Below are 23,991 nucleotides of genomic sequence, written 5' to 3'. Positions count from 1 at the left end.
AGGCAGCTCCTAGTGTCTATTACAATGTGTCAGGATTCATCTGTAGTTCGGTTTTGTCACCTACTTAAGACGCACCTGTTCACCTGGGTGTTCAGAACCTCCTGTATGAACTTTTTGAGTGAGCAGCCCGTGGCGTATACCAAATGCATATCCACTAACTGCTATATTGATCACAGATTGCATTGTTGGGCTTTAATGGATCTGCTTTAAATCGTTTGGTCGTCGTTGTATTTCACTCATTCGTTGTGTGAACCACTCTTTGATTGTTACTGAAGGACGCAAGACCAAGTAATCACAACTTTGAAATCTGCCAAGCTTGTATTGACATTCGTTCATTGCTCCCAATGATCTGGGTCAAACAACAAATACCGTATATTTTGCTCTATAAGACTCACTTTTTCCCTCCTAAAAAGTAAGGGGAAATGTGTGTGTGTGTTATGGAGTGAATGCAGGCTGCGCAGCTATCCCAGAAGCCAGAACAGCAAGAGGGGTTGCTGCTTTCACTGTGCAGCGATCCCTCTTGCTGTTCCGGCTTCTGAGATTCAGAATATTTTTTTTCTTGTTTTCCTCCTCCAAAAACTAGGTGCATCTTGTGGTCTGGGGCGTCTTATAGAGCAAAAAATACAGTATTTAGAAACAGGCAATTTTCCATGGAATACACAAAGTGCAGGGATCTTCTCCCCCCCCCCCCAAGGAAAATGTTCTGCCCCACCTCACTGTTGTAGGTGTGGGACAGGTGTTCCAAGATCCACGAAGCCTGGATTTCACAGACAGCTAGTTACCCAGGTTTGAGAGCAGAGTGTTTGTTTATTTGAGGAGCAATGAAAACAAATTCACAGCAAACTGAAGTCTGAGATGAATAGGATTAGAACTAGTAATCCCCATCTAAACCATTCCCACCCAGCTAATCCCCTCCACTCTCAGCTCTCTTCCAACTGCACACAGACCAAATTTCTACCCCACCCCACCAGTGCCATTCCTTCAAACCCCCGCTTTTACTCACCTGTGTTTTCCATACTCCCAACCTCTCTCCTCCCCACATGAGGTCTGCATGATTGAATTCTGGACTTAAACCAGAGTTTAAACTCCGCATCAGCCATAAATTTACTACCACTGCGTGGAAAAGGAGATAGGAATGCTCCTTATGTTTGGCTTTCGTGTGTGTGTGTGTCAGAATTGGGATGCACAAATGTCTGATAGTGAAGAGTAGAAATATCTTTGGATCCCTCCTTTTGTCTATTATTATTATTATTATTATTATTATTATTATTATTATTATTATTTATACCCTACCCTCTCCAGCCAAGACCGGGCTGAGGGTGGCTAACACCAGGTGTAAAAACAATTGATTAAAATACAACTTAAAAACAAGATTAAAATACAACATTAAAATGCAGCCTCATTTCAGTAGAAACTCAAATCGAAAACTTTTGGGGGATGAAAACGTCAAATCTTTACAAGGCAAGAGTTTATTGACTTTGGCATGAAAAGTCCCAGTGCTTTTCAAATGCAGAAATTGTTAATGTAGTTTTTTTTTTTTTAATACATGTATACGTTTTTTAAAGGCCTAAGTAGCTTAGATGTACAAATTACCTTGTTACTTGGGAGCAGTGAAATTTGAAGCCACTTGTAAGTAGAAATGAGAAGAGGTGGGGGGTGAAGACAATGTTGGGGAGAAGTGGAGGAAGTCTGTAAAACCCAAGGACAAAGATGCTATTTTGGGGGTGCCCACCTATTAAAAGAAAAACTCCATGCAAGAAGAAAACTAGCATGTCAGGGAGTAAGATTCAGGAACAGCCCTTTCCCTGCTGTGCTCATTTTCTCCATCCAGGATCTCTTAAAAAAAAAATGTAGAGGAGCATTAAATTGTGATTTTCCCATCCTCTCCACCCTGCCTTGCTGTCTGTGCAGCTAATTCTACCACCTTGTTTCTGTGGCATGTGTTGACAAGGCCAAAGGATTCAATATTGCCTCTGCTGTAGATGTTTAATTATCAGGCTCATTATAATTCCTTTATGAGCCTCTTAACACCCTGGGGTGTCTCATGAGCTTCTATACAGCTGATTTTGGAAAGTTGTTTATGACCTAAAATATTGATGTGGTACTTAAGAGTAGAATAATCAGATGCATGCATGCATGTTCTAGTCCCCTGTGGGCACAGAATGCAAAGGAACTGTGAGAACATTCCTTTCTCTGTTCGCCTATGTAAAGAATGTTTGGGTTTTATGTTATTTGGTGTGGGTTTTTTCTACGTAGACTTACATTAATGCAGCAGCAAGGGGGAAAGGGGAGGAGTCGTCCCCTCACCACCACTGCTTAAGTATTTATTATGACTCTGCATCACACATGAGATCACAGCTGGGAGAGCTCTCTGAGGCACAGCTAATATATTTTTCTCCCTCTGTCTGCAAAAAGAAAGAAAAAGCTGAGCGTTTTGGCTTCAAAACCTTAAACACAATTTGGTGCCCAATCAAAGATTTTAGCTAAGGCTAACAGATTGCTCCAGCACATAATAGTATTTTGCATATACATACATACATACATACATACATACATACATACATAAGATGTCACTGTGATTATGGCAGGAGTTTTTAAAATAGCCACTCGCCCAGGATGAATATGAAATGCCTGCAAGCGATCAAGCTTTCTTTGTAAGCTGGAAGACGGCTGGAGTTATTTTGTGTGTGTGTGTGTGTGTCTCCCAAGTCACTGAAATAACACAAGAGTCTTTTCCAGCAGCCTTTCTCAACCTGTGGGTCCCCAGATGTTGTTGAACTACAAGCAAGACCAGAGCTCAGGGATGATGGGAGTTGTAGTCCAACAACATCTGGGGCCTCACAGGTTGAGAACCGCTGGTTATGGCACCTTAAAAGATGGACAGGTATGCTTTTTTCATGTCGTCAGCCTAAAATCACTGGCATGGACATGGTTCCTGCCACACGTGGGTAAAAGAGATTTACTTCCCTTGCACCTGTCTATACACAGCCTTGATGTAGTGCAGGCTTGCCAAACTCTCATATTTTTGCACTTCGCCGAGTGGCGTTCTCTCTCTCTCTTTGCCTTCCTCCTCAGAGGGAAGGAAGCTGGCGTGGACTCTGCAGCAGCCTCAAGCTCAAAGCTCTCTTCCTGTCAAAGCACAGGTCGTGCAGATCGCCTTGCGCCCTGTGGGTGGCGCATGCATGGTAGCTATGGGAAGGTCCATAGCTCAGTGACAGCGCATCTGTTCTGCATGCAGAAGGTCCCAATTTCAGTCCCCAGCATCTCCAGTTAGGGCTGGGAGAGACAGTCCATCAGTGCAGACAATATGGAGCTAGATGGACCAGTGGTCTCTTTCAGTATAAGGCAGACAGTGTTCGAAATTAGCCAGGCGCCAGGCGCATTTTGCACCTGGCCTTTGACCACCTGCAACCAAGTGTGGATGCCAGGATGGTGCCTGACATTTCCACCACCTGGAGATGGAATTCTTTCTGTTATATTTTATCTGCACAATCAGAACAAATTTCTGGAACCAAAATGCTTTTCCTGAGCAGGAGCAGCCAACTTTAAGAAAAAGAGGTCGGAATAGGCCAATATATATGTGGACCGTCCCTGGATCAAGTGAATTTAATTCTTCTAAGTTCTCAAGGCTCTTATCCCAGCTCAAGGTTGTCATCTGAACCAGCCAGGTGTTTCACTGAGAATCAATCACAAGTCAGCCCATCATTTGAAAAATAGGACTTGAGAGACATCTAGCCCCAAAACGGCAACAGGTTTTGACAAGTGTAACCTTGATTTAAGGAGCAATTTGGTGACATATCTGAGTTTCTCACTGCCTTTTCCCATTCAGCTACATCTGAACTCAATGGACTGTGGGCATGCTATCTGTGCTTCGATTTTTAAACCGGCTTCTAACTTGTTCAGCCAGGGCCCTTAACAGGGTTAACTGAAAGCCTGGGGAATATTTAATATTTCCAAGTACCCCCAGCTCTCTTCTTCCGCTTATGCTTTTGAGAGCTTCCAAGAAGGTGGCAAGTGGGACAAGGGACAGGGACTTCTTGGTGGCTTCTCTCTTGTTACGAGACTCATTCCCTGGGGAAACCCACCAAACCCATAGGAGACTGGTTATGGGACCTTGCTTTTAACTGGGCAATTGCTGCTTAGTTGTGCGGCTGAGGAGGCGAAGGAGTGGGTTTCTGCTGCCATCTTGTTTTGTTTTACTAGGATCGCTGCATGGATGTGATTTCTTTTTTTTTTTTAATTGTCTCCTTCAACCTGTAAGCCACTTTGGAGCCTTCGCATGATATTTATTATTTCTTTGTTGCATTCACGTCCCACCCTTTTCCCGAAGAAGCTCAAGGTACATGGCTCCGCACCCTTTCACATTTAACCCTCACAACAACCCTGTGAGGTAGGTTAGGCTAGGAGGTGGTGAGTGGCCGAAGGTCACCCACTGAGCTTTGTGGCCGAGTGAGGATTCAAACCCTGGTCTCCTACGTCCTAGTCCGACACTCTAACCACTGTGCCACACTGGCTGTCAATGTGATAAAATGGAGTAGGTTTTAAATGTAGGTGCAGTTCTCGAAGGTTTCTTTTTGGGGTTTTTTTAAAGGGGAAGTTGTAGCAGTCAAATGACAACATTTTGGAGGTCCCAAGTCGCAAGGTGGTTAGATTGGTCTCAACTAGGGCCAGGGCCTTTTCAGTATTGGCCCTGACTTGGTGGAACGCTCTGTCACAAGAGACTAGGGCCCTGCGGGACTTGACATCCTTCCACAGGGCCTGCAAGACAGAGCTGTTCCGCCTGGCCTTTGGTTTGGACTCAGTCTGAGCCTTACGTTTCTTTCCGCTTATGGTTTTGATCTATGGGCTGCTTTTAAAATTAGGCTGCACTTTAAATTGCATTTTAACCTGTATTTTAAATTGGGTTTTTTTTCTTTTCTTTTTTCCCCTATTATGTTTTTCTGTAATTTTACTGGTGTTAGCCACCCTTAGCCCGGCTCTGGCCAGGGAGGGCGGGGTATAAATATAATAATAATAATAATAATAATAATAATAATAATAATAATAATAATAATAATAAAATGGGCTTCTAAATACAGTGGTGCCCTGCAAGACGAACGCCTCGCAAGACGAAAAACCCGCTAGACGAAAGGGTTTTCCGTTTTTGGAGGCGCTTCGCTAAACGAATTTCTCTATGGGGTTGCTTCGCAAGACGAAAAAATCTTACGAGTTCCCGCGGTTTTTTCTGCTTTTTTCCGCCCTTTCCCTAAGTGCTAAGCCGCTTATCAGCTGTTCCGCTGATAAGCCGCTTCTCAGCTGATCGCTAAAAGCCGCTAGACCGCTAATAGCGCTAATCCGCTAAGCTGTCAATTGGCTTGCTTCGCAAGACGAAAAAACCGCTAGACGAAGAAAATCACGGAACGGATTAATTTCGTCTTGCGAGGCACCACTGTAGCTTTACAATTCAAGCCGTCCCAATACACATACAAATCAAGGCATCCTTTGCCCTGGAAAAAAACTTGGCTTTAATTTCCTTATTCCAAAGGGGGTGAAGAAAGCAGGATGTGAGCAGGCCCACAGGCCAAGAGGCACTCATCCAGTTGCGACTCAAGAGATTGTGCTCTGGGCTTCCTCTGGTTTCCTTTGGGAAAGCCACATTGGGTTGTCTCCAGTACCAGCCCTACTCAAGAGCAGACCCATTGAAGTTGATGGGCATGCATGTCTGTGGTTCTGCACTGAGCAGCCCATTGCATTGGCCCTCAATCTTGCTCTCCTTTCTTAGCTGTAGTACAATGTAGTACAATGGCAGTACAATGTGGCGTTTCTGCCTAAAAGTCTTGGGAAACGACCGATATCGGCTGAAATGCAGCCGTTCAGATTGGCAGTTCAAGACTAGGCATGTGGAGAAGTGGGAGGGAAGAGCATCTGTTTTTGATTGGACTTCGTCGTTGGAAATTCTTTATATTTGTTTGTCACATGGTGCTCTCTCTCTCTCTGTGTGTGTGTGTGTGTGTGTGTTTCTTTCCCCCTTTCCCTTTCCTCCCCGCTTCACAAGACTTGCAGGAATGAGCACACATGGTTTTTATCTCCCCCCCCCCACCAGGAAAGGGGAAAGAAGGAAGAAAAAAACACCCTTCAGCTTTTTCTGCTGGTTAGTAATTTGTGACATGAGAACTGGTAGATGCATTAGTCACTTCTACTCCAAATAGAAATCTTAGCGGTTTGGAGGAAAAACCCTAAGGAAGGGAAATGACCTTTTATGTCGTTTCTTGGCAGAAGTGGTGCTGTTACTGCTTGGAGTCTGAACTGACCTTTCTAGCCAAACAGTTCTGCCTCGGAGATCAGAGTTTGCTCTCCCTGCAGTGAGCGAGGTCAGATTGTCATGTTTGTGCCGGGGCTCTTTCGAAAAAACGAAGATGTGGGGGCAGGGGGCGGGGAACACATCCCCAAAGCTCCAGGCACTAAACGCTGAAGTGGAATCTCCTCTGTAGGATCCTTAAGTGGGAGAAGGGAATTTAAACACGTGGCCTCGCCCGTCTTTTCTCTCTGAAGCTCACCAAGGGTGTTCTGGTAGACTACAAAATAAAATAAAAAGATTCCTTCCAGTAGCACCTTAGAGACCAACTAAGTTTGTTATTGGTATGAGCTTTCGTGTGCATGCACACTTCTTCAGATAGACCGTTGTTGTTTAGTTGTTTAGTCGTGTCCGACTCTTCGTGACCCCATGGACCAGAGCACGCCAGGCACTCCTGTCTTCCACTGCCTCCTGCAAAAAAAATTCCTTCCAGTAGCATCTTAAAGACCAACTAAGTCAGTTCTTGGTATGAGCTTTCGTGTGCATGCACACTTCTTCAGATACACTGAAACAGAAGTGTTTCAGTATATCTGAAGAAGTGTGCATGCACACGAAAGTTCATACCAAGAACTGACTTAGTTGGTCTTTAAGGTGCTACTGGAAGGAATTTTTTTTGTTTTGACTATGGCAGACCAACACGGCTACCTATCTGTAACTGCCTCCTGCAGTTTGGTCAAACTCATTTTAGTAGCTTTGAGAACATTGCCCAACCATCTCGTCCTCTGTCGTCCCCTTCTCCTTGTGCCTGCAATCTTTCCCAACATCAGGGTCTTTTCCAGGGAGTCTTCTCTTCTCATGAGGTGGCTAAAGTACTGAAGCCTCAGCTTCACGACCTGTCCTTCCAGTGAGCACTCAGGGCTGATTTCCTTCAGAATGGATACAGACTACATATATAGACTACATACCTCCTTTTCCCTCTGTATTTGGAAATCAAAATGCTTGCTTATCTGAATGCAATTCCAGCGAGTTAAATAAGCATCTTTTGAACGAGGGGTGTTGTTAACACTGGATTGTAGCCGATGTTATCTCTACTCAGAGTACACCCATCGAAATTTATGGGCATGGCTAACATAGGTCCATTTGTTTTACATGGGTTTCACACTGAGCTGGACTTAATTAGGCACAACCCTCTGATTCCCTTTTGCCGTATTTTCAGGATCAGTCCTGCCTGCTGTTACAGTCCTTTCTGCCTCCCCACAAACTGGTGTTATGTGTTCAAGGCACTGATTTGGGAAAAGTAAGTAGACATATGGTTTCCCCACCCCAACAATTTTTCTGCATCGCATGCGACCAGTATGGCACCTCTTGTTTTCCTTTCAAGGTCACAGACAACGGCACAGGTGTGAGTCACTGGGGTACATTTCGTTCAAATAACAAGCTTACCTGTGCATCATGCCCCCCATATAAAAGCACACTCATCTATACAAACAATTGCATATCTCTTCTAAGATGTTCCTCATGAACAGCTTTCACAACGTAAGCCTCCTCTGTTGGGGAAGCAGCGTCGTCTGATGACAATACTCATAAACACTTACAGTGGTACCTCGGGTTAAGTACTTAATTCATTCTGGAGGTCCGTTCTTAACCTGAAACTGTTCTTAACCTGAAGCGCCACTTTAGCTAATGGGGCCTCCTGCTGCCGCCGCACCGCCAGAGCCTGATTTCTGTTCTTATCCTGAAGCAAAGTTCTTAACCTGAAGCACTGTTTCTGGGTTAGCGGCGTATGTAACCTGAAGCGTATGTAACCTGAAGCGTATGTAACCCGAGGTACCACTGTATTCTGAATTTACTAGTCCACAATAGCCTCCCTAGTGAAAGCACAGCCACTTTGCTGAAATGTTTTTCAAAAGCAAGCACACCTCTCTGAATTCAGATGCAGGAGTGGTTCTATCAGTTACAGATGGGAGGACATCCATACACTGTACAATCCCCACTTCGCTTCCCGCCAACAGCAGTTCGCTCACGACATTTGCCATGAGCGAGTAAATTGTTCTAGCAGGTTTTCTTCAAGCTGCATGTCTTAAGGAGAAGAATAAGCCTACCGCTTTCAAGATTTGTTTGGCAGGAGGGAAAGCTTTGGAGGGAGAGAAAGGGTTCCTTGGAGAGGAGAACTTAAATCAAATCATGAGCTTGCCGTTTTGGTTGTTACTTATTGTGCTCCCTGGCTGGCTTGGTAAACTTTGTCTATGTGGCGTCTTTTAAAATTAGTACAAGCCAGAGAGGGATCCAGGAAGAGCAGTGTTGCTTGACAAGCGGACAAGCCCAGCGTGGAGGTCTTTCGGGGTGGAAAAAGAGCCTTGAAAACTGACCAGCACATCTGCCATAAGAACATAAGAGGAGTTTGCAGGATCAGGCCAATGGCCCATCAAGTTCAGCATCCTATTCTTGCAGTGGCCATGCCAATGGGAAGCATGAAAGCAAGATTTGAATGTTGCAGCTGCCCTCTCCCCTGTCTTCAAGGGTCCACTGCCTCCGACAGATGAAGTAAAACATAACCATTGTGGGTAGTAGCCATTAGTAGCCGCATCCTCCATAAAGCAGAGGTTCTATTACAAAGTTGCCTGAGGCAGCTGTCTCGCTGAGCCTCAGTGGAGCAAGGAATTCCTGAAGAAGGCTGTTACTGAGGAGGCAAGGCTTCCCTGTACAGAAGCCATGCTAAGCCTTCCTTAGCAAGGCTTGTTCTTCTGTTACAGCCCGAAATGCTTCTCACCTTGAGCAGAAGCAAATTCTCTTACAGTACTGTTTCGTGTTTGATGAAAGCCTGGGATTGGGAAATCCCTCGAGCTTCTTGGCTGTGAACCCAGTATCCTCAAACACATCCAAGATTGATATATTATTTCATCCTGTTTGAAGTGCTGCCAGTGATATAAAGGTCTCCTGCAATCGTTCGAATAAGAAATAAAATCTCATTTCGATTCTGGAAGATAACGCAGGCTCTGGCTTTGACTAGTCCACAGGAGAACGGTATTTTCCAAGGGAGGAGCAGTTGATAGGAACACCCATCTGCAAGTACTTGTACTAATACAATAAACTTGCTTGTAAATAGCCACTTGCCTAGTCATCTGTGATGAGCTGGAATTTCCTCCAGAGGAGTAGGCAGGGGCTGGTTGTGTAAACTGGAAGGCACATGAGTCTTTGGTTTCAAACTGTTTGGTTACTCCACAAATGACTCACGTGTAAATAGTAAAAAAGAAAGGAAGGGGGGGAAGGTTTCTGAGTTGGTAGCTTGTGTAGACATATTTGGAAGGCAGACCAATAATGTCCTCCTAAGGCTCCATCGTGACCTTTAAGATTGACTTAAGTGGAGCTGAGGCCAGAATTTTATTTGTTTCTTTGATTTGATTTCTGTACAACCCAAGGAGCCCCGGGCAATAAACACATCCATAAAATATTTCATTTCATTTCATTATTTCTTTCTAAATTCTAAATGTTAGACATGAAGGACAGCGTTAGCATTTATGGTGGTCATTAACAAGACTAGAGTTTGAACCAGTTGCTCCGAATAAATGCATCTTGCCAGAGAGAAAAGTGTGAGTCAAGCTAATGGGTTTTCCCCCTTTACTTTTTCCTGAGACTGGAAATAGTCTTCTGTGTTGCTTCCCTGCCATGGTTTGGCCTTGGGGCTGTGTGGGAAGGGGGGGGAGGAGGAGGAAAATCCTCTTTTCTCTTTGAGCCAGAAGAATTCTGCGCTCTCCTCCTTCTCCTCTTCCAAGGCCTGCTGAAGGACAGCGGATGACTTAGGGCACGGTTGCGGTGCTTCAGTTTTATTAGCTCCGGTTAGCAGAGCCCCGCTTGGTTTATAAATAGCAGCCCACAGTGGAGATGGCAATTCCAGAAGTGGCTGCCCGTCACATGGCAAACTTTCCTTCTGCTCTTTTTGGGTGGTTGTGAGGGAAGTGCTTATTCCCCGGGCCTCTCACTTTTATTCTCCTGGAATGATGTTCTTTCTGTTCTATTTCTACCCCACACCCTGTTCATTCCTCTTTCTATTTTCTTCTGTGAACCGCACTGAGACCTCTGGGTATAGGGTTGTTGTTATTGTTTAGTTGTTTAGTCGTGTCCGACTCTTCGTGACCCCATGGACCAGAGCACGCCAGGCACTCCTGTCTTCCACTGCCTCCCGCAGTTTGGTCAAACTCATGCTGGTAGCTTCGAGAACATTGTCCAGCCATCTCGTCCTCTGTCGTCCCCTTCTCCTTGCACCCTCCATCTTTCCCAACATCAGGGTCTTTTCCAGGGAGTCTTCTCTTCTCATGAGGTGGCCAAAGTATTGGAGCCTCAGCTTCAGTATCTGTCCTTCCAGTGAGCACTCAGGGCTGATTTCCTTCAGAATGGAGAGGTTTGATCTTCTTGCAGTCCATGCAGTGGCATAGCGTGGGTTGTCAGCACCCGGGGCAAGGCAAGTAATTTGCGCCCCCTAACCCATGGATTTGCGCCCCCTAACCCGTGGATTTGTGCCTCCTAACCCTAATTCCCAGATGTTGCGCCCGGTGCGGCCGGCCCCCCCTGCACTCCCCACGCCACTGAGTCCATGGGACTCTCAAAAGTCTCCTCCAGCACCATAATTCAAAAGCATCAATTCCTCGGCGATCAGAGTTCATAATAATAATAATAATAATAATAATAATAATAATAAAAATAATAATACAGTGGTACCTCTGGTTGCAAATGGGATCTGTTCTGGAGGCCTGTTCGCAACCTGCAAATAACGCAGCCCGCGCGTGCACAGGTCGCTTCTGCGTATGCATGTGACATCATTTTGTGTGTCTGCATATGCACAAGTGGTGAAACCCAGAAGTAACCCATTCCGTTACTTCCAGGATGCAACCTGAAAATGCACAACCTGAAGCAAACGTAACATGAGGTATGACTGTAGATATATGTGTATAATAGATAGGGAGAAAACACAGTGCCAGATTTAGGGTGTCATGGAGGTTTTCCCTGTACAGGGCGCTTGAGCCAAAGCACCACAAAATTGAGAAGATCCATGATAGAGAAGATCCATTTGGGGGTGCCAGTTTTTCACCTCCCCCAGAGCACCATATTATCAAAGATTACCAAAGTCTGCCCCCCGAACAAACACTCTGTGAATGGGAAAGGAATCCACGCATTGGACTGTAGTGTGCCCTCAATATCAATGGGGCTGCCCCAAATTTCAGAATGGATCGTACAGACCCCTGATAGTTTAGATCAGCCTTCTTCAACCTGGTGCCCTCCAGATGTTTTTGGATTAAAGCTCCCTTCAGGCTCCAGGGCAGGGCAAAGTCTGGTTTAAACAGTGCAGTGCAGCTAATTACAACTAGGTAAAGGTAAAGGTAAAGGTACCCCTGCCCGTACGGGCCAGTCTTGACAGACTCTGGGGTTGTGCGCCCATCTCACTTAAGAGGCCAGGGGCCAGCGCTGTCCGGAGACACTTCCGGGTCACGTGGCCAGCGTGACATCGCTGCTCTGGCGAGCCAGAACCGCACACGGAAACGCCGTTTACCTTCCCGCTGGTAAGCGGTCCCTATTTATCTACTTGCACCCGGAGGTGCTTTCGAACTGCTAGGTTGGCAGGCGCTGGGACCGAGCAGCGGGAGCGCACCCCACCGCAGGGATTCGAACCGCCGACCTTTCGATCGGCAAGTCCTAGGCGCTGAGGCTTTAACCCACAGCGCCACCTGCGTCCCAACTACAACTAGTTTTGCCCAAATGGCTACTAGCCATCCCTCCCCAACCCTCAACAGTCTTTTGTCACAAGAAGTTGGTATAACATAAAATATTATGTGAAGAGTGCTGGAACTTAAGCTTTTACAAGCCCCATATGTGACATGTTCTGCATACATTTTATTGATTTTTCTATCTCTGTTTGATCAATTTTAAGCTGTGCTTTATGTGTATTTGTGTTTTCAATTTTACCTGTATCTTACTGATGATTTCAGAAATGCACACAGCTTGGAGAATTTGGAGATTTACACAGCTTGCACATCTTTCTAAATAAATAAAATTAAACGTGCCAGTTTTGGCCAAACCAGATGTTTGGAGACCCCTCTCCCATTTGCAGAGATCCAATTCCCAGAGTGGTTTAACAGTCAATCCTTCTTCCCAGGGAACTCTGGGAATTGTAGCTCAGTGAGGGGAATAGATGTCTCCTAGCAAGTCTCAGCACCTTTAACAAACTACACTTCCCAGAATTCATTGGAGTAAGCCATGGCTGTTTAAAGTAGTATGATAGTTATTTAAATGCAAAGAGGAGATGGGGCCCTAGAGAGGCCCGTGCATCTCTAGGCTGACTCTGTGTAAGGAAACTTTCTCATCCCGTACAGCTTTATCTTTTTATTCCTGAGAAGCAGGGTGCTAATCAGTATTTTTAAAAGGCGATTTTTAAAAAAAGATTTATTTATGTTTGAGAGAGTTTTATATTGCCCTCCATGAAACAGTATTTCGGAACCTAGAAGCTGCCTGTTCTTGCTTTTTTATTGCAGACAAATCTCATCTTTCCTCCAAAGAACTCTAGTTTCTGCATCTAAATGTATGTATAGTGGTACCTCGGGTTAAGTACTTAATTCGTTCTGGAGGTCCGTATTTAACCTGAAACTGTTCTTAACCTGAGGCACCACTTTAGCTAATGGGGCCTCCTGCTGCTGCTGCGCCACCGGAGCACGATTTCTGTTCTCATCCTGAAGCAAAGTTCTTAACCTGAAGCACTATTTCTAGGTTAGCAGAGTGTGTAACCTGAAGCGTATGTAACCTGAAGCGTATGTAACCCGAGGTAGTAGTATTTGAAAGGCAGTGCTAGCTAGATATGTTTATTTCAATGGAGGATACATTTACGTGATGTGACATGATGGTGAGCGGTGGTTCTCATTGATAAGAATGATAAAGCCAACTCTATAAAAACCTTGACACGTTTCTTCTTTGCAATTTCAGAACGATGATCTCCGAAACCTGTCCCTCTCGGGCCATGTCGGTTTTGACAGCCTCCCCGATCAGCTGGTCAACAAGTCAACCTCGCAGGGTTTCTGCTTCAACATCCTTTGTGTTGGTAAGTGATGATAATGTGCTTCTGAACAAAGAGATTATCTGCATGTCCTTCCCGGATGCAACATGCAGGGCGAACAATCTAAAATCCCTCCTGCCTGGTGGTACCTAGCGTGTTAAGACACGAAGCATCACGGGGAATCTTTTAAATGGAAATGCTCAGCTTTTTGTGCAGGTTTCTCCCCACCAAAAAAAGTCTGAAAACCAGCAAAGCATTTGGAACCTCGCATGTTTAAAACTGAAACTAAACCGGGAAATGATGTTGGATGCTTAGCTGGTGTTTCCTGGATTTTTGGACACCTGGGCAAAAGCTTGTTCTCCCTCAGTTAAAATTGCATATGTACCAGGTGTCAATGGGAAAATTACACGGATGCATAGACACTGGGGAGCTTTAGCCTAGTTGCCACTGAGCATTGTATCCTGTACAGAAGAACATCCAGTACTGGCATTTAGGTGTCTGCTTAAGCACCTGGTGTCAGGACACAAGAAGAACAGCGTCCTGTTCTTAATTGTTGGGCTGCCTGGTGCCTCTGGGAATTCTGCAAGCAGAACCTGAGTACAACAGCTCTCTCCCCACTGAATCCAAGTGACTGGTATACAGAGGCATAGCCATCATGGCTCATAGCTATTTCTCCATGACAGACCTACACTTTCCCTGGTCATTCAGAGCTAAGGAATGGGGCCATGCCATCCGCACGAGGTGTGTAAATGTGGAGCTCCACACTCTGCCCTGTAAAAAGCGAGTGATTGTTGACACGAATGCGAATGCACCTTCTGAAGCATGGAGAATTATGTAGCTAACATTGAGCGGGGGAATACGAGTAGGAAGTACAAAATACTCTGCATTGACACAACCGTTTCAAACGCCCAGACTTTATAAGGGAACTACACTGTATCTTTCCGTGTTCTCGCACTGAATTATGCCATTGCCCATATATTGGCAAAGAAAGTGCAGAAGTTTTTTAAAAAATAAATAGTATTTTCTAGTACCTTAGGTAAATGGCTTAGAGATTTATTTATTTTTTTCATTATTAAGTGGTCTGTAAATTTTGTAAGAAAAATAAATAAGCCAATGCTGCAAGTCAAGTTGATAGAACTGGAAATATACATATGCCAAGTTGTGCCTCTTCCTCACCCCGGTGAATTCCTCACAAACTTTGTTGTTGTTTAGTCGTTTAGTCGTGTCCGACTCTTCGTGACCCCATGGACCAGAGCACACCAGGCACTCCTGTCTTCCACTGCCTCCTGCAGTTTGGTCAAACTCATGCTGGTAGCTTCAAGAACACTGTCCAACCATCTCGTCCTCTGTCGTCCCCTTCACCTTGTGCACTCCATCTTTCCCAACATCAGGGTCTTTTCCAGGGAGTCTTCTCTTCTCATGAGGTGGCCAAAGTATTGGAGCCTTAGCTTCAGGATCTGTCCTTCCAGTGAGCACTCAGGGCTGATTTCCTTCAGAATGGATAGGTTTGATCTTCTTGCAGTCCATGGGACTCTCAAGAGTCTCCTCCAGCACCATAATTCAAAAGCATCAATTCTTCGGTGATCAGCCTTCTTTATGGTCCAGCTCTCACTTCCATCACTACTGGGAAGACCATGGCTTTAACTATACGGACCTTTGTTGGCAAGGTGATGTCTCTGCTTTTTAAGATGCTGTCTAGGTTTGCCATTGCCTTTCTCCCAAGGAGCAGGCATCTTTTAATTTTGTGACTGCTGCCACCAACTTACAAACTTACGTAGCACCAAATTGCAGCCCTAGAGAAACTCTCAAGCAAATGTCCCCAAAGACTGGAAGCCTCGCTCAGCCGCCCCTCTGGCTCCTGAGATTTCAGCAGGGAATTCCCTCACACTCCCATCTCTTTGTAATCACAAGGACTAGAAACCCGAGTTACTTTTCCTTTTAACAAAAAGGAAGCTCATCAGGCTGATAGCTGCAGTTTGCATCCGTTCACATTGCATCGCTTTGCTTTCTCCGCGATCTAGTGGGAATTGTGGCCTCCACACATAGCCTCTCTTCTGAAGCTGCATACAGGGTGAACTGTCCCCAAGGTTGCAGCCAAAGTCATCCGGAGTCAAATTTTATCCATGGAATGCAAAAGGCCGCTGCCTCTTCTTTGCTCTCCCATGAGGATTAGTGTTTTCCTATCCATCAAATTAAAACAACGGCGAAAGAGATGTCGTCAAAACCACAGCAAGCTGTTGAACAAAGTGGTTTGAGCTTCTAGAGGCTGAAGCGATGTTGTTTCCCCGAGACCTTTCCTATTTGCATCCCCTGAAAGGCATTTATGTGCGTCCGCAAAACGAAACCATTGATCTCTGCACTTCGCTTGGCAGGGCTCAGCTATTCCCGTTGCTGCCTGTTTATATGAAATCCGGTTTTGTTTTTACAATGAAACTTTAGCAGGCAGCTTCGCTGTTCCTTTTAAAAGAGAAAATATTGACTGGGGTTTTTTGCACCATTGTTGTTGTTTTTTTAAAAAAGAAAAGGAACGTGACTTGCATCCACAGCTGGTTTAAGGCCAGCATCCTTCTCTCACAGTGGACAACCAGATGCCTTATGGGAATATCTCAAGCAGCACCTGAATGGAACAGCCCTCCACAAGTGGAATATGTCAGACAGAAAAATACAAGAGAAGATGAAGAAATTAGAAAAGAATGTACTACGGCACTGACAAAATAGGATTTGTATTTTGTACATACGTACTGGACTTGGTGATCAACTGAAAAGCTACTTTTTAATATATCATGTCACAAAGTTGATTTCGACATTATGAGAAGCTTTCCTCAATCCCAGCAATTGGCGAAAGCCCTGGAGATAGTATATGCTTGGCCATGATGGCTGGTAGCCACTGGCAGCTTTCTCCTCTATGAGATGTATGGCCTTACGCAGTTGAGCTTTTTGTGCCCTTGCCAAAACCTCTGTGCTGATGCCTTTTTTGCAGGAAATATGCGGCAGTTTATAATTTAACCAGTGGAAGGTCCCACTTGCCACAAAAAGGAAAGACCAACCCCAGTTGTGTTGCTTCTCCTTGCTTCCTGTTACAGTTACATACCCAAACCAAAATGACCTCAAAAAATATATGAGTAAAAGTGCCCATAAACTCCCAGCCCCGCCGATTTAAATTTAGCCTTTCTCTATTAAATTCTGGGCCCTCTCACCCATTTCCAGCTAAACCAATTAAGGTTGAAACCCAGTGCTAATTGGCACATGTATATTTTCCTTGCTAAATGAAAATAAGAAATAGCATGCTAATTGATTCCTTTGTCCAACAACGTGTATCTCTTAACGGAAAACAAAATGCAACAATGTGAGCTGCATCAGACATTTCTGGAGCACTTCCTGGGCTGCAGAGTACAATGGCCAGGGATGATTCTTAGACCTATCAAAGAGCGCTGCAGGGCAGGGCAAGTGAGAGGGACTTGTAGTCCTCCAGATGTTATTGGACTACAGTTCCCATCGCTCCTGCCAATCACCCATGCTGGCTGCAGCTGATGGAGTCCAAAAACATCTGGAGGGCCATAGTTTCTTCTTCCTTGCTTTAGGGCTTGGTGGTGGGACTCCCAGGGTGCATTGCAGGCTATGTTCTCAATATAATAACAGTTACCGTGGCCTGAGCAATGCATCCTACTGGTTTCGTAGTTCTGTTATTAATGGAGACGGTTTGCACCCATGACTGAAAGGAGAAGAAGAAGAGGAGGAGGAGGAGGAGGAGAACAACAACAACAGCAACAGCAACAACAACAACAAACTGGGATTTTACACTGCTCTTTGCTTCTTTGCTCTGGCCAAAGGGAGAGTTGTCAGCTAAAAGCAGGCATGGGAGGAAAACATTTGGGAGGAAAGTGAAATCAAGGTATATAGTTGGAAGCTAGCAGCCTCTTTCTGCACCAGCAATGAGGATGGAAAGAAAGAATCCTTGGCAGATGACCATCCAACCCCTGTTTAAAAACCGCTAAGGAAGGTGAATCTACCACCATCCGAGAGAGACCATTCCACTGTTGAACAGCTCATGCTGTCAGAAAGTTCTTCCTAATGTTCTTGTAATTTGAATCTACTGGTTTGGATCCTAGCCTCCGGAACAGCAGAAAACAAACCTGCTCCATGTGGCCGTGCTTCAGGTATCTGAAGATGACTATCCTATCTCTTCTCGGTCTTCTCTTCTCCAGGCTAAGCATACCTAACTCCTCATATGGCTTGGTTTCCAGACCTTCGTCATCTTGGTTCTCTTCCTCTGCACAGGTTCCTGCTTGTCAATAGCTTTATTAAATTGTGGTGCCCAGAACTGGACACAGGACTCCAGGTTCAGTCTGAGGAAGGCAGAATAGAGCAGTACTATTGCTTCCCTTGATCTGGACACAATACTTCTTTTGCTGCAGCCTAATAATTTCATTAGCTTTTTTTTCTTTTCTTTTTTTGGCTGTTGCAGCACACTGTTGATTCATGTTAAGAATGTGTTCTACTAAGACCCCTAGATCCTTTTTAATGTGCTGAGTTTTGTAAGTGCTGCAAAAACAATGTTGGCATGTTGTTCTTAATAGATTTCCCAAAGTACACACTCTCTCTCTCTCTCTCTCTCTCTCTGTGTGTGTGTGTGTCTCAGTGCTGGTCCAGGACTAGCTTCTAGCAGTTGTAGACTTCTGATCTGATGTAACTTTTGGCTGCAATTTTAATTGAGAACTGATGAAATAGGTCTTGCAGATTTCTGAAGGAATGCAAACCTGTGTATAGCTCACAAATAGCAACCTCTCTTTAAAAAAGAAACAATTGTGTCTGTCCAGGCAAAAATAAACCTCTTCCCAGTTATTGTTAGCCAGGCAAAAGTCCCACAAGTTAACATTAAAAGAAAAAAAATACAGCATATCTGGTGCAGGTCCAGAAAGATTCTCCTGCCAAATTTAAAAATGAGTGAATGTCTTATGATTTGAGTTGCAAGGTGGTTAAGGGTAGTTTCGAAAATAAAAATAAAATCAGCTGATGAGAGGCAAGCAAATGCGTACATGCCTGTAATAAATTACTTTAAATAGCTAAGTAAATATTTTAAACCTTTATAAAATCGACACACACATAATACAGCTTATATTGATAATTTATTATCTCATCTGTGAGAAGGCGTGAAATAATACCATATGAAACGTTTTTGTTATCCCACACTCTCCAGTATATTTCTCCCTCACTTTCCTTACCGCAGAAAGTCCATTTTGTTGCACAGGAGTGCCAAATGCACTTTAACTGTGTGACTTGAATATGCTGGTTTATAAACTAAAGCAGCCTGAGTCCCAAGGAATTCTGACTCTCACTTGTTTTAACAGTAGCAGCAACAAAATGCCAGGTCTAGTATTTGAAACAAGCTCCTGAGCTCAGAATCCCAACTGTGAGTGTACATGCTGCCTTCAGTGTTAGCCCTACTCAGAGTAGACCCAGTGAAGTTCAAAAACATGAATAGCTTCATGTCCATTAATTTCACTGGGTCTGCTCCAATTAGGACTCAAACCTACGACTTTTGCTCTTTACTCCCGTTGGTCAACGTAAGAGTCCTGGTAAAAAAAATGAAGTAGCTTCTGCAAGCCTGAAGTTTGCCCAGTTTTGACCTCTTTGCAAAGTTAGGATTTGATCTATAAATTACTTAATCTAGCGGACCATGGAGTCTCATTTCTAAGCAATGCTTGCTTCCTGTAACTTTGGAATTCTAATGTCTCATTTAAGCAGAATATCCTTGATTTGGACGCTAGGAAGAAAGTCATTGGTAGGCTAAAGGTAGTGGCTGTGGGCTTCTCAGACTCCTAACCTGAATGTGGTCCTTTTCAGGGGAAACGGGCATTGGCAAATCGACGCTCATGGACACCCTGTTCAACACAAAGTTTGAAAGTGACCCAGCCACTCACAACGAGCCTGGCGTGCGGTTGAAAGCAAGGAGTTACGAACTTCAGGAGAGCAACGTCCGCCTGAAGCTGACGATCGTTGACACGGTGGGATTTGGAGACCAGATCAACAAAGATGACAGGTTAGCATCAAGGCTGCTCCAGACTATTCTTTGAAGGGCCAAGCGCTTTGCAGAGTAGAGAGAAATCACACATGTAAGCTTTCCTCATACTGGAAGGTTTTGGTGGAAAGTTTACATGTTCAATTTGCCCCTTGATCTGCAGGGTGAAATGTAGTATGCTTTTCAAACATGTGATTTCTCCCCAAGTGCCTTTTGAGGTGAGAAAGATACTATGACACAGACAACTTTTGACTTATCCATTTGGGGCAGCGGCATTTGTTAAGTGGAACAATGGATGTGATGTGTTTTACCTTTGCACATTAGACTTTGAAGACTGGATTGGCAGGTGAAGGCTTTGTCGTCCAAGCAGGCTTTTGGCCATTGACTGCTTTTTACTTAAAAGGGTTGGTGCCGTGTTTTTATTGTAATTATTGGTATGTTTTAAAACAGATCTTATATATGTATATAATTTCGATTCTATCCAGTTTGGGTTTTTTGACTATTGGTTTTTCTATGTTTCCAGCTGTTCTTATCTGTAAGCCAAAGAGTCCTGTCAGGGAAAATGGTGTGCTATCAGTAAATATATAGTAATATCAGTGCCCCATTCACACTATACATTTAAAAGACAGGCATGACTTTCCCCAGAGAATTATGGGATGTGTAATTTATTAAGACCACTCCGGCGGGAAGGTAAACGGCGTTTCCGTGTGCTGCTCTGGTTCGCCAGAAGCGGCTTAGTCATGCTGGCCACATGACCTGGAAGCTGCACGCCGGCTCCCTCGGCCAATAAAGCGAGATGAGCACCGCAACCCCAGAGTTGGCCACAACTGGACCTAATGGTCAGGGGTCCCTTTACCTTTACTAGTTTATGAAGGGTGCCGAGACTTATTAGCAGACCCCTCTTCGCCCACTACAACTCCCAGAGCAGTTTAACCAGTGCTATTTTTCTAGAAAAAGAGGGGCTGGAACTCGCCACGAATTCCTCCCTTGATCTCCTATAACGGCAATGGTGTCTACCTGAGAGGTGCTGGAACTAAGTTCTAGCTTCGGGGGGGAAAGCCCTGAGTTTAGAAATCAATCCTCCTTCCCAGGGAACTCTGGGAATTGTAACTCTCTAAGAGAAAATAAGGGTTCCCTAACAACTCTCGTGTTTTTAGAAAACTACAGTTCCCAGGATTCTTTGGGAGGAAGCCATGTCTGCTTAAAGTGGTATGATACAGCTTTAAATGTGCAGATGGGGCCTTAGGTTTCAAACCTTGCTGGGAATCTCAGCCCTCCTTGCTGAACTCTCCTCTCCCTTCATCAAGCCTGGATGTGTGTAGTGTGTGTGTGTGTACAGACGCACTGAAACAGCTCTTATTTTTTGAAGTGGCACATATGTGCACAAACCAAGGGGGAAACGACTTTTAAAATGAAAAGCCTGCCTCCCCCTTCCAGGAGCAGGTGTTCCATATGGAAATGTATTGCCACTTTGTCTCCTGAACCACTTTGCATCTGATTTAATTCAGCAAGAGCCAGAAGCATTGTCTCCCCTCATCTGTCAAGACCTCCTTTGTTCAAGGGTGTACAGCAGGGCTCACGCTATGACCCACGACATGAATGGGATAGCCGTTACCTCCTCTGCGCCTTGTCACAATCGGGCGCTTGTCCCAAACGATCGCAAGCTAAGCATCGTGGCTGCAATTAGTCTCCTGCCCTGGCCTAGCTCGTTTTAGTGATTTACAAGGGGGGTTTGTCTCTCTAAGCCCAGAGCAGGAAGAGCTCTAAGACGTCAACGCTGATTGCTTACAATGCGCACTGTTGACGGAGACCACTTGTGGAGCATATGCGTTGTCTCCAGTTTCTGAAGAAGGCAGGTCTGGGGGGAAAAGATCGGGATCACAAGATGAATCTCGTTTCAAGACTTTCCTTTGTCTTTTCCAGTTTTATGCATGCTGGTGGGTCTTCTGTGGCCATGCAGCTTGATTACCCAGGGCTGCGTTCGGTACCCGTGTTTGTCACAAGGTCAGCCATCGATGGGTTTCTCTTTCAGGCAGCACAAGACATTCCCATCAGCGTTGTCAGTGCTAGCAATATTTTAGAACGGAGCTTTCCAAACTGGTGACATGCTTTTTAGACATGCATTGTTTTGTGACACAGTAATTCAGTTTTACTAGCAAATTGGACCTTTAAAGCCCTAAACGGCCTCGACCCAGTATACTACCCCCCGCCTGAGGAGATTTCACCCCTCCCATATCCAAGAATCTCCTGATGATCTCTGCTGACTCTCCAGAGAGGAGGAGGCGTGTTCTGCTCTCTACTAATTCTACTCCAGCACCGAGTCAGTCAGTCAGTGTGTTGGAGAGAGAGAGACTGAGTGTTAGAGATCGTGTGTAGAGATAAGGTTGCTGCTAAGAGCAGCTGCAGACACTCAGTGCAGTTTAGCATTCATTTATGCTTAGACCTCATTTAGCTCTGTATATAGTTGTATGATAGTTGTAGATAGAATAAAAAGAAGATATTCTACAGAGCTGCTCTCCGAGTAGTTTATGCTCTGCTAGACTCTGCTGTACTCTGCTGTGCGACGACTGTCTTCTTGTGGAAGTGAATCCGGTGCTCACAACTCGTAAGCTGTGAGTCCACAGCACTTTGACCTGTTCCTGTGCAGAAGGTGGTCTCTGGAAGTGCTGCCCAGCTCGCCTAACCCAGTCGGGGCTGAAGTGCATGAGTCCAGTTCATGGCACTGGCTCAAGGGCAATGCTGACACCGCCATCGTTCAGCCCGGACACTGAGGTCCATCTCTGAGGGCCTTCTGGCAGTTCCCTCCCTGTAAAAAGTGAGGTTACAGGGAGCCAAGCAGAGGGCCCCTCCCTTCAGATGTCAAGGAAATAAACAACTATCTGAGGCTGCATGTTTGGTATGGATCAGCGACTGGCTAAAACTGGGAAAGGAAGAAGCATTGGACTTAGAAGGCCACGATAATAGATTTGAATGGCATGGAAAAGGGAAAGTGTTTGATTTTTTTTTATCGCTTATTATTATTATTATTAATTATTATTATTCTGTTGGGAGCTGCCCAGAGTGCCTGGGGAAACCCAGCCCGATGGGTGGGGTATAAATAAATAAATTATTTATTATTATTTTAAACTAACTCCTTTCCAGCCCCCGGGAGGAACGCGGGAAGCATTTGTTTGACACACCTACACGCTGCAGCCGACACGCTTAATGGGTCGTGACACACAGTTTGGAAAGCTCTGTTTTAGAGGATTTGTATCCCAGTTGGAGAGTGCTTGAAATGTAAGCTGCTGAGGGGAACCTATGCATAACAAGCTTTCTTAACTTGCATAGATCATAATGCAGCGCTACTGGCCTCCTAATATGTGACCAATACATGATCAAGTATATGGAACCTGTGAAGAGAGGCAAAATAATCAGACTAAACACTGACTTTTGTTTTGCCTTTTATTCATTTTTACAATTCTGGGGATTTCTCTCCTGGTGTTTGTTATTTATTATGCATAGCCTTACCTTCTACGAAATCAATATATATATTTTAAAAACATAATCAAGTAAACGAGCAAGGGGATTTTCAGTTGCATGTTAGTCACAAGTGAAATGGGTGAGCCACTCCCATAGCCTCGCCAAAACATTTCTTGAAACAATTCGTTTCAGTGTTTGCATGTTACCTGAAACCCGGAATATGTTGTTTGAATGGCTATGTCTCTTATTATCTCCTTTTAAAAACCAGTTTAGCTGGCAGTTTAGCTATTTCCACACAGGAAACCCAAGAATGCTTAAGTTCGTTTTAAACTAGTTTTGGGAACGCATGTGGTAGCTGAACTTTAAAAGCCTTCAGTTTGCTGACTTCGCTTTATCTGGCAGCAAAGCTATTTTAATGACTTCATCTAAACTTTCCTAAATAGGAAATAAGCTTTAGCGAGGAACTCTTGGAATGTGCGGCTTGTGGGGAAGAATTTCAAGGATGCCTGTTTTTTTAACCCATTCTGAAAGTGAGGCATCTTGGCTTCCATAAAGGCGGGTGAGATATCACAGCTGCTGCAGTACATGGAAGGAGAGAAGGGTGTAGCGCAGTCCCTGGCACCATTGCCATGGTTGCATATTGAGGCCTCTATTCACCCAATAATAATAATAATTTATTATTTATACCCCGCTCATCTGGCTGGCTTTCCCCAGCCACTCTGGGTGGCTTCCAACAAAACACTAAAATACAATAACCTATTAAACATTAAAAGCTTCCCTAAACAGGGCTGCCTTCAGATGTCTTCTAAAAGTTTGGTAATTATTTTTCTCTTTGACATCTGGTGGGAGGGCATTCCACAGGGCAGGTGCCACTACTGAGAAGGCCCTCTGCCTGGTTCCCTGTAACTTGGCTTCTTGCAGCGAGGGAACCGCCAGAAGGCTCTCAGCGCTGGACCTCAGTGTCCAGGCAGAACGAAGGAGGTGGAGATGCTCCTTCAGGTATACAGGACCGAGGCCATTTCGGGCTTTAAAGGTCAGCACCAACACTTTGAATTGTGCTTGGAAACATACTGGGAGCCAGTGTAGGTCTTTCAAGACCGGTGTTATATGGTCTCGGCGGCCGCTCCCAGTCACCAGTCTAGCTGCCACATTCTGGATTAGTTGTAGTTTCCAGGTCCCCACGTAGGTAGCCCCACGTGG

The 23,991-nt window shown here is 44.8% G+C and overlaps 1 protein-coding gene across 11 annotated transcripts in view; it reads left to right on the top strand.

The window, feature by feature from the left end:
* The window catches only part of SEPTIN11 (septin 11), a 104,264-nt gene that overhangs the window by 28,168 nt on the left and 52,105 nt on the right, over window positions 1-23,991 (top strand). For all 11 annotated transcript variants that reach the window (XR_014568355.1, XR_014568356.1, XR_014568357.1 and 8 more), the window contains exons 2-3: window positions 13,244-13,358; window positions 19,158-19,353. Coding sequence is in view for 7 of the 11 variants with exons in the window: in XM_083756690.1 (XP_083612816.1) it covers window positions 13,244-13,358; window positions 19,158-19,353 (311 nt within the window). In the remaining 4 variants the exon portion in view is untranslated. The remainder of the gene's footprint in view (window positions 1-13,243; window positions 13,359-19,157; window positions 19,354-23,991) is intronic.

Source organism: Podarcis gaigeae (assembly GCF_964106915.1).
Source record: "Podarcis gaigeae genome assembly, chromosome: 9".
NCBI lineage: Eukaryota > Metazoa > Chordata > Lepidosauria > Squamata > Lacertidae > Podarcis > Podarcis gaigeae.
This window is presented reverse-complemented; position numbering and strand designations above follow the sequence as displayed.